The following is an 11,523-nucleotide window of genomic DNA, read 5'->3' as shown; positions in this document are numbered from 1 at the left end:
TAAAAAAAAGCATAATTAGAAATATGATGAATTGACTTTTATATATGATTGACAGTATGAATATGATTTCATGAAATTACATATTGATTTTGTTTATGCATATTATTTGCCTGATTATTCAGTTAAAAGGTATACACTGCTTACTGGACTATTTAGCTCATGATAATTTTATGTTTTCTTACAGATCCAGAAAATTAGCATGATGCGGGGATTTCGGTTGGGAGAGCGATTAGAGATGGAGTTAACTCATTAATTTAGGATTTTCTCAGAATTTATTTAAGACTTTTAGTTTTTTTTTAATATTGATTTGTCAGACAGTTACTTTCTTTTGAACACTTAGTTTTGATTTGTTATTTGAACCAAGGTTTGATTATTGAATAAAGAAAATTTATTTAACTGTTTGTGAAGATATCAATGAGATGCCTTGCATGCTTATGAAAAGTATTCTATAAGTATGCGGCGGTTGCCATGACCCTCGATTCACAATCTCGGGTCGGGGCGTGACAAAAGATCTTATGGATAGGATGAGAGAGGAGAAAGAAAAAAAAAGAAGGAAGTGAGAAAGAATGGGAGAAGAAGAGAGAGAATGGTTAATAAGCAGTTTGGAGGAGGATGGAAGAAAAAATAGGAGAAGGAAAAGAAAAAGGGAGACGAGATGACTCATAGGCGGCTTAAAGAGAAAAAAGATGCAGAAAGTGGGTGAGGAAGAAGAGAAGGGGAGAGGGGATGGCTTATGATAGCTTGAAAGAGGAGAAGTATGAGGAGAAAAATGGATGAGATGGAAGGGGAAGAGAGAAGAGGGATAACTTATGAACGTTTTAGAGAAAGAAGAGGATCAAAAAGAGAAATGGATGAGGAGAAAGAGAAAGAGGGGAGAATGCTCATGAGCACCTTGAAGGAGGATAAGGAGAAAAAAGTGGATAAGAAAATGAGAGAGGGATGGATGGGTCACCAGCGAAGAACAATTGAAAGTGGAGGGAGCAAGGCTTATAGGCAAGCTTGAAGGAAGAGAGGGAGAAATAGATGAGTGGAAGGGAAGGAGAAAATAGATCGCTGATGAGGGATGGGTTGGAGATGGAGGGAGATGCTATAGAAAAGGAGAAATGGTAAGGAAGAAGGAGAGGAGGGGAAGGAGAAGGGAGAAAGATGGACACCGACGACAGAAGAGGGATCAATCAAAAAAAGAGGAGGAAGAGAGAGAGAAATGAAGATAATAATATTTTATTATTTATAAAAAATAGTGTCATGTGATGGTCATATATATCATTTGTTAATAGAGATAAATGACTAAATCATATTAGAATATATTGATAACTAAAAGGATAAGTTGATATTTTTTAAAGTATAAAAAATAAAAATAAAATTGGATTAAAATTGAGAGGATATCTCTAAAAAAATTTTTATAATAAAAAAGCAAATTATTATAACAAATAAGAAGATACAAAATTTATAGTACAACCACAATCTTCAGCACATCAATGACATAAACCTGTACAAAGACAAGCCAAAGTATGACAGCAGCAAGAAGATAAGAAAATGTAGAACCAAACCCCATACATAGGAAGCCAAGGATTTACAGCAGGCATTAAAGGAACCAATAGCATGTATGAAGATCTCTCGTTTGATGAAGCAAAGAGTTCCAAAGAACAGGGCAGCAAATAACAGTCCAACAAACACAGGAAAATCAATTGCCACCAAGGATGATGACTGCACCCAGCATATTCAATAAGCAACGTAGAGGAGAAGTTGACAATGAGCTGAGAAGAGAAAGTAATTTCTTTTGGTGAAACATAGAGAAAGTAATTTCTTTGGTGAAACATAGAGACAGTAGCTGTAGCTGTACAACAGTGACAGAGTAACAAGTCCTGATAGACCGGTAGATGTAGTGATATTAGTTTCTTCAGCAATGCCTTGAAATACTAAATAAAGAAATAGTTGCAGATAGAGCTCTTTAAGAGAGATCCATGCTAACATCCGAATACCAAAATTGCAATAGTTGATAGGATCCAAACTGCAATCATAATAATAAATGCATGGAAGAACCATGTACTCAAAGAAAGCCAGCAGAAACTGAAAGGATATGAGTAAACTGTAGTTGGTGAAATCAAGGTATTGCATACTGAAACTTTGCAGGCCTCTGACTATGTAAATTATATTAAGGAAAGAAGAAAGCGCGGATCCGAGTAGGATACATAGAATTGCTCCATATAAAGCGGATCCATGAACGTAAATCAAAGAAGAAGTAGACAACTCCTGAAGCGAGTAGAGGGATGTGTAGAGTGTAAAACTAAACCATAATTAGAAGTGTAAGAGCACTAAACATGAAACATGATGACCACAGTGTTGCATTTTCCAAAATTTTTCTTCATTATGCCAGAGGAAAATATTAAACTGGAGGGATGTTTTAAGATGATGTTGTGGAGACTCGAAGGTTAAAATTAGTTGGTTTAGGTTTGGAAAAAGAGAAAAAATTTGCTTGCGCATTGCTAACTTGGCTCATTGTAATTTTTTTTTTTTTAAAAATTGCTAATCAAACTCATAATCTTTATGTATATTTTTTGTATGATTGAGGCCAGTGGAGGTGTGTTTTTGAAGGTCGTCATAATGGCATGTTCATACCATAATTATTCAAGTTTAAACTTTTTGGGATGCATCATCGAACAATGGAACCTTGAACCTCCTAAGCAATAGAAATGTTGTGCCTCTTATCTATTTGTGGCATACTCAACCCCCTCCATCATCTTAACTATTTGTTGCGTGATTATAAGAGCAAATATAATATAAGACTACTATAAAATAAATCAAAAATCTTTTGCTGTTAAGTGTCTTGTCATGGCATTTCTCATTCAAAATTTATTGATATCACCACAAGGGAACTTATAAATCGGGAGGTGAGAGTGGTAGGTCTAGAAATTTTCATGGAGGAACTTAACATTATTTCGACCATTGATACATACTGCATTGATTTACATATATGTTATACAACAGTTATAATACACTATTGTCATATATGTAACTATAATAATAGATGGATGACCATAGGGAGGACAGACAAAGGAGGAACTGAATTTAAGGTTGGATAAGAACACAAAGAAGGAATACAAAAGCATTAAGAGGACACAACCTTCTTTCAAGATTTTGAATGTAATAAAATTGCTTTCCAAGATAAGATGGACCATCAATATAAGGATGACGACTAAACAAGTTGCAAAGAGAAGCACTGGTACAAAAAGCAAGATTATATCAAGTTTATGGCATTTTTTTTTTTTTTTTTTTTTGATTTTTACCAAATAGAATTGCTAAAGCTTGAGGATCTAATGTTTGGCCAAGGAAAAAAGATAGATAAGATCACGCCAAAGACTAAATAGAAAAGTGCCATACCTCAAAATCATGCCATATATTAAAGATGCCAAGTTGAATTATGAAAGCCAGAAAGCTAAACGTGTCTTTGTCAAACCATCCCCAGTTTAATGAGGTGCTTTACCTTTCACTTAGCTTTATTAAAGATGCCAAGTTGAATTATGAAAGCCAGAAAAGCTAAACATGTATTAATATCTTTGCTAAACCATCCACAGTATAATGAGGTGCTTTACCTTTCACTTAGCTTTATCCCATCACCTCAAATTATATATTTAAATCAAAATCTAGAAGGAGCTCAAGTTCTTGCCACCTCCCTTAATACTAACAGCAAGAGTTTGGCCTGAGAATAAAACCTTCTTTTAGGCACACAGGCTCCTTAAATCAGTGGTTGCAGGCGCTTGCAAAGTCCTTTCTTGACCTCCTCCTGCCCCTCTCTCATCCCTCTCGATGCGTCCTTCCCACCAGCTTAGTCAACCGCGCAATCCCGCCGCCACTGGGAATCTCCCAACCATGCCGAGACCTCCCAAATAAATCCACCACCACCAAGAACCAAAGATAATACCAATCCAAAATATATAAAAAAGGACATCAAATAAACCAAAAAAAAAACATTTTTATTACATAATTCGTAAGCACTGATACAGGAAAACATCCGATCTCTATGTACAACAACGCGAAAAGGTCCGGCTACCCCATGGTACAAACACACTTCTGAATACCAAGCAACCAAACCGAAGCACCAAGAGAGGAGAGAATTTCTTTAACATACGCCTAAAAGTCGAATCCCGCACCATCATCGAAGCCGGCGTCGTAGCCCGTATCGTAGGCGCTCGCATCCGAGATCATATCCCCGATCAGTAACCCCCCGAGGGCCCCACCGAGCAGGCCCGCCCCCAACCCCATCCCGAACTTATTCTTCTTTGGCGGTTGCACCACCGGCTGCGCCGCCCCGTACCCGTATCCCGCCGGCGGATACCCGTACCCAGCCTGGTACGGCGGCGGCGCGTACGCGTGCGGCGGCGGCTGGTAACCAGGGTACCCCGCCGGCGGCGGGTATGGCTGCGCCCCGTAGGGTGGGTACGCGGCGGAGCTGGTGCCGACGGCGGGATACGCCATCACGGGCTCGTCCGCCTTCGGTGCCCTCGCCGGTGGCGGGTAGGCGGAGGCGGGGGGATACGCGGTCACGGGGTCATTGGACCTGGGGACCCCCGAAGGGTACGGGTAGGCCGCCGGCGGAGGCGGCGCGGGGGCGGCGATCTTCTCGCCGACCTTGTAGGAGAGGTTGAGGACGCCTTTCGGCTTGCCGGAGGTGCACTTGCGGACCTGGTAGCTGACGAACTTGGGCCCGTTGCCGGCGGCGGCGTCGAGGAGCTCCGACAGGGGGATGCGAACCTCGCCGACGTCGCGGTCGCCGAGGGCGCGCTCGGCGCGGAGGAGGATATGGAGGACCTGGCGCCCATAGTTGTCGGCAGGGACGTTGAAGCGGAAGGTCGAGTTCCAGGTGGGGTTCCGGTCGCCCTCCCGATCGGGAGGCATCCGCTGCCGCGAGCGGGGATCGCCGGAGAGCGACACCACCGCGTAGACATCCATCTTGGAGAACAAATTGACCTGATTGAGGTCCTTGGCCGAGATCAGGGTGACCTCCAGGGTCCTGTACGCCATGATTGAAGACGAAAGCGCTCAAAGAATTGGAGATCGAAGGCGAACAAACGTTTAGGGTTTCAAAGGGGTCGAAATCGAAGCCGGTAAGCGAGTGGAAATATGAAGAATTTGGGGGAAGCGGTATATTTATACGCGAAATATCGCCGTCACGGTTGCTTCGTCTCGCTTTCCGATTCGGAAACGCGGCTATATCGACGAGTTTGGCCGGGATTCTGGAGCGGACGTTAAACGAAATTACTAGAACGCGCCCGAAGGTTCGTCGTCGTGGACTTGCTAGAAAATTCCACGTGGCAAATAAATATATAAACAGTTGATTTGCGGTGAGGATAAAAATGATTGTCTTCGGTGATAGCGTCAGAAATGATAGAATCGGAGCCTAGCCATTAGATTGCTAGTGACGGCCTTATATTTTTTTTCTGAGCCTTTTGTCTCGTAAACTAGTGTTTCCGGTAATTTTGATCGATATTATTCATATTAAAAATATAAATAAAAAAAAAATTTAAAAAAAATTCAATCATTATTATTGACTAAATTTAGAACAATACGAAGCAATTAAGAGTTTATTTACTTCTCTATTATCTGAACTTTCATTCAAAATTTTATTATTATATCTGTTTCGCATATTTTTTAAAAAATAAATAATATTATAAATTTAATTATATTTTATATTGTTGAACACATCAAAAATTTAATGTGACAACAAGATCAAACATGCTGGTAAGCTCTACAGAATTTTTTATTTTTAAAAATTATAAAATATATATTAAAATAATATGAGCGTCTAATTGTATCATAAAATAAAGTAAAAATTGCACCCAGAGTTTGCAAGAAGGGTGGCACCTAGCGCCCGCGTCAGGAACGCGTGGTAGCGTGAGATCAAGGCTTAGTCGCGAAGAATGGTGACCGTTGAGTGAGGTTGCACGAAGCAACATGGTTAAAAGATGGTGGGATGTGGATGACTGTACAGCCGTTCTTTTTGATATTCTTTGATGCTCTAATTTAATAGGAAAGGATGAGGAGAAAATTGGGAATGTTCTTTTTCATAAGAGTTGCGAGTCACGTGACATCAATTTTTGTTTCTTTTTTCAAAAAGAAGCCATATCATTCATATATCTTTAATATTAATTTAAGTAAATTATCCTAATCTTTCTCGATATTTAGAGTAATTATATGATCCCATCCAATATTTCAAAAATATACACACAACCCTCTGATCAAATATAAAAATTTAAAATTTAAAAAATAAAAAATTATTAAAATAAAAAAAAAGAAGATATTTTTAAACTCAAATAGATTAGATAGTGATGATGTTGTAAGACCATTAGTTTATTTAACAGAAAGATATTCGTAGGAGGTTACATATCATGTATGTAGCAAAAGTTAGGTAATAGAATATATATTTCCAAAATGTTGGGTGGAAATCTATAATTACCTCAAATTTTGAGAGAAGTAATTGTAATTTTAATATTTAATAATAATTATTATTTTTAAAATAATTAGAAGAAAGGAAAGGACTTTGTTGACATTGATTGCTAATATCTCCATGTAAAGTGTTATGACAGGCGTCTACCACCCGATGTCGATTTTCTCTTCTTTGGATTGCACCAAAGACTCATCTTGGGTTCATTACTGACAAATTGAAAAAAACTAGAAGATCTCCTCGGATGTTGAGAAAAGAAGACCAATCCACCAAACTAAAATGATTCTATGATGTCGGTTACCATCCAACCCTGAGTTCGAATGCATACCAACCTTGAGGCCAAGATCACACTGACGATACAAGATGAACTCTAAGCCATTAGACTATTAAAGAAGAAAAAATCATCCCGAAGAAATCTCCTAGAATCTTGGGTGGTTTTTTTTAATCACGGATACATAGGGGTGCAAATGGGTCGGGTCGGATTGGATCTTGAGTGACTCTGACCCAACCCAATTCTTTGATCGAGTCTGTATATGGGACCCAAATCCAGTCCAATAGAAAATCAAATTTATGATCAAATTTTTTGATCCAACAGATCATTCAGATCGAATCGGATCCATATATAACTAGGCCCCAATCCATGAAATACGGGTTCAATTTGGATCCTGATCGAATTTTGATCAACATGGAGTTGTCTTAATAGTGACAGTGATTTTTAGCTCAGTATAAGTCTTAAGCATTTCATTTTCATGAGGATTTTAACTCGATACTTAGATTGAGATTTTGGCATAAGAAAAATTTGAAAACAAAAGATATGATTCTCTTCACCGATTAGCACCATAGAATCACCAAATTGGATGATTATTAGCATTCTTGAGATTTGTCTTTTTCAAGAATAAGAAGTGTAAGGCCAACCTTGTGGTAGAAATCTATAGATCCAGGACAATGAATCCTATATATTACAAAAAATAAGTGGAGCGTCAAGAGTCAGTTGAAAATGACGATGACTCATGATGGCCTGAATAAAAAGGATTGAAGTGGATTGAACAAGTTTTCTTGAAGTTTGGATGGCATGAGTATGAAATGCAACATGTCAAAACTCAGTTATCTTACTAAATTAGGCGGGGATGACTGAGTATAAGTATTTTAAGGATAAAATTATTTCGAGCAATCATAAGGGCTACTTTGGAATGGCAGTTGCAGGTATATATATTAATAAATACAAGTAGAAATATATAAGAGATGTTACAAATCCATTGTGTACAACTGATCATTATGTTAGTAATTGTATCTTTTGATTACTCTTTTTTTTATCTAAATTTTTTAAAAAATTTATCATGCTCTAATGGTTCGAGGTCAAATATTATGTATTGAAGCTACACTTACAGTTTTTAGGATAGTACTTGATATGCTGGTATACATAATCTGCTAGTGATGTTATTGTTTCATCTATATTATCCATAATTTAATAATAAAATATAAAATTATAAGAGCTCCAAAGAAACTTAGGCTGAGTTAGAAGATGCAATAGTTTAAGTGAATGATCGGATCCCGTATTGGATTTGAATCAGGTCGGGTCAGATTGGATCATTTATCTTAAGATCTAAATCAACCCAAAAATCTTCATAGATCGGGTCAGATTGGAATTCAGTAAATCCAGACCCGATCCAAAAAATATAATGGGTCTAATTTTAGAATCCGACCTGGCTCCATGGGTCATTTAAAATGGTTCGGATTGGATCTATATAGATCGGATTGGATCGAATCATGAGTCAACCCGATCTATTTACATCCCTACGGGTACATGAACTAATATCATATAATTAACTCCTGTAACCCACTACTCGTGATCATCATGATCATGGGCACTGATTCTCTGCTTTCGTTACTGAATTTTAAGGTAACGCATAACTATTCCCCTCTGTATGAAGGGGGGCATGAGAGACTCTTAGGTATGTTCTATTAGAGAATAAGCATCCATTTTTTTTTATTCTCTTTCCTCTGTTATTTTCAAGCTTCGATTGACTTAAGTATCAGAGGATTCCTCATTAAAAAAATTTTAGAGGCCTCTACTGGAGAATTTTCATTGAGGATGGGCTTTTTTTTTTTTAGATTTTCAAAAAAAATTCGTTTTTAGATAGGCACTGAACTCCAAGTTAGTAGTAGACCAACTCCGTCCATCTCAACTCGGAGAGCCATGATAAAAATTGATATGTTAGATTTTTTTTTTCTGATAACAAAATACCTAAGCCAATTTCTACAAAAAAAAAAAAAAAAAAAAAGCTAAGCCAAGACGAAAGCTATTTTGCATTAGAACCTAGAATTACTTAAAAATTAATTAATAGTCTCAGGTGTAGCTATAAAGTTCAATAGACTACTTTTCCTGAGACTTCTGTAAGCATATTTTCTTTTTTCTTGGGTTAAAAGAAGGCGAAGAACTCTCATAGACTAAGATCGTAAAAACAAGTCAACCTACATAAAACACGGCTTGTATCCGAGGTTTAATGTCGGGATGAATGTCCGAGGATGACAAGAAATCTTCATTAGAAAAAAAATAGATGATTAGAGAAAAAAATCTGCTTTGAAGGCTCAACCGGATTTATCAGATTTCAAAAACAACCGAGAGAGAAGAAAATTAGAAAAAGAGGGAAAAAGTAAAAAAAAAAAAAAAAGAAAAGAAAAAAGAAAAATTTGGACAACTTGCTTTCTCTTTTATGAACATCTCAATCTTGTCCACCAATCTCGCGTCATCTCTTTCTGTCAATATTCCCCTTCTCCTCTAGCGCGTCCCATCTCCTTTCTTCTCAATACTCTCTTGTGAAAACCTAATCCCTGCCGGCCCCTCAGGATTTTGCTCTTTTCTATTCTTCGATTTTTATCCCTGAAGACCTTTTGAGGTGCAGTAATTGTTGTTTTGGCCAAAGCGAACAAGCGATCTCCAGAGGGATCTCTCGAGCAGCAACATCGCCGTTGGATGTGATTAAGATCAGGGTTCGGGTTAGTCTCAAGTTCACAAGCTTCAAAAATTTTGGGATTCAGTCTTCTTTTATTACTTAGGGTTTGTTGTTCTTTTGATGTGATTTTTTTTTTCCTTGAAGATAGAATTTTGTGGTAATGTAGCTTTCTACATGATAGAAAAGGACGAAAGTCGTGTTCTTTTCTATGAAATTTATTAGTCAACAGATAAGCAAGACCACCAGAGTAAGTTCTATGAAATTTATTAGTCAATTTTACCATCCTGACCATCCATCAAAGGAATTTGGAAGAAAGTTAAAGGACATCAACTTTAAAAGGGTACTCACCGTTTAAAATAGAATCAAAAAAAGACTCAGACTAGCACAGGTCAATTGGTTTTTAGCTATAAATTTCAGCAGATGGAAAGAGAGAATAGAATCTTCTTGCAAAAAGTGGAGATCTGCTGATACTATTACCATCTTGGGAATTATTCTTTTCATGAACTAGGCCACTCCTGGGAATTCCAAGAAAATTTCGGCTCTCTTTAGTTTACATTTTGTTTTATCCCTTGTTTCCTTTGGAATTGTCTTAATCTGTTAATCTTTAAGGTTGTACTCTTTCTTCCAACCCTCTTCCCCTCCCCTTTTCGTAACTAGTTTCCTTGATAAAACTGGGTGGATTAATACCCCCCTCCCCTCCCCTTTTCCCATCCAAAAAAAAAAAAAAAAAAAAAAAGAAAAAAAGAAGAAAAAAGGGAAGACGAAGAAAAGAAAAAGAAAAAGAAATTAACATGATCGATCAACCCATATAAGGTTAGGAAAAGAATTGGAAAACAGGCATCACATTGAGGATTGTTTTTGTTATTAAAAAAAAAAAGTCAAAAGCCTAAATGATTATGATCAAGATGCTGCTGTTCTGTGAATCCAATATTACTCACAGGGCATATGCAATTGACAAATCGGTATACGTCCATCACAATTCACAAAATATCCTTCTATGATACACACCTATTATGTTTATTAGATTGATCACTACCTGTCCATAACAAATCTGAATTTGAGGATTTTGTTCACATAGATATGGATAAATGATGGGTTTAATTGTGTTTGGAACGATGCCATTAAAGTGCAACAGTTTTGCATATTTTTCAGCAGCGTTGCAGCGACTAGATCAAATGTTTCCCAATCAGGAAAGACTTATGAGTTTGAATTCACTCTGCACAGTGCTTTGAGCAACTTTATACAGGGAAATACATAAATTATGATAGAACTGTTGGATAATAACGAAAAGGGCAATGCTTTGGAGGCACGGGCGCGATCTAGGGCCTGCTGTCTTCACCTTTTCGGTCAGGGCCCCGATGGAGACGATGGAGAGCCCACTCGAGGATGGTGGTGGGTGTCGAGAGCTCTGTACCCTTGTGATGGCAAGGGTGTCGAAGCAGAAGCCTGAGAATGAGATAGAGGGCACCCTCTTTGGTGGTGCAGCAGTCGAGGGCCAGATGCACATGGAGGCACTAGATGTGGATCAGGGCCCCTCTCATGAGGTTGCGATGGCTAGACTCATACAGACCATTCACGATGAAGGGATGACCATGGTGATGGTGGATTCGTCGCATGATGGGGTTGGGGTGGATTATCTAGATGAGGGGGGTGCGAGTGAAGGCCCATTTCCTGATGAGTCTTCTCCATGAGGATCATGTTTTGGAATTATTGGGGGTAGGGAAGCCCTCCTTCCAATCGACCTTTGGTTGGTTACTTCAACAGCATAATCTTGATATTTGTGTGCTGAGTGAGACCCGCCTTTCTGGAGTAGGTCTGGTCCGGGCTAGACAGAGGATCCCTAGGGCCTGGAGCTCCTATGCTATGGAGTCTCGTGGCCTTTCGAAAGGCATTGTGGTGATGTGGAGGTATGGTTTGATTTATATGGATACGTTTCATAGATGTGAGCAGCAAGTTGTATTAGTCATCACGGACCAGTCTGGGAGGCCCTAGCTCCTCTCCAGTATTTATGCGAGCACTGAGTATAGGGATCGGAAAGTACTCTAGGTAGAGATATCCAGACTCCTGATGTAGGGTTGGCCCTCCCTTATGGCTGGAGACTTCAATTGTATTGTGGGCTTCCATTAG

General features: G+C 38.5%; 1 protein-coding gene across 1 annotated transcript; it reads right to left on the bottom strand.

Moving 5' to 3' along the window:
• Positions 1-3,953: 3,953 nt before the first annotated feature.
• On the bottom strand, positions 3,954-5,150 carry LOC105057502 (protein SRC2 homolog). The gene has a single exon (XM_010940131.4). It carries the CDS (start codon positions 5,020-5,022, stop codon positions 4,132-4,134), a length of 891 nt encoding a protein of 296 aa, XP_010938433.4. The 5' UTR covers positions 5,023-5,150; the 3' UTR covers positions 3,954-4,131.
• Between the last annotated feature and the right edge of the window lie 6,373 nt (positions 5,151-11,523).

The sequence above is a fragment of the Elaeis guineensis genome, chromosome 14, assembly GCF_000442705.2.
Source record: "Elaeis guineensis isolate ETL-2024a chromosome 14, EG11, whole genome shotgun sequence".
Taxonomy (NCBI): Eukaryota; Viridiplantae; Streptophyta; class Magnoliopsida; order Arecales; family Arecaceae; genus Elaeis; species Elaeis guineensis.
This window is presented reverse-complemented; position numbering and strand designations above follow the sequence as displayed.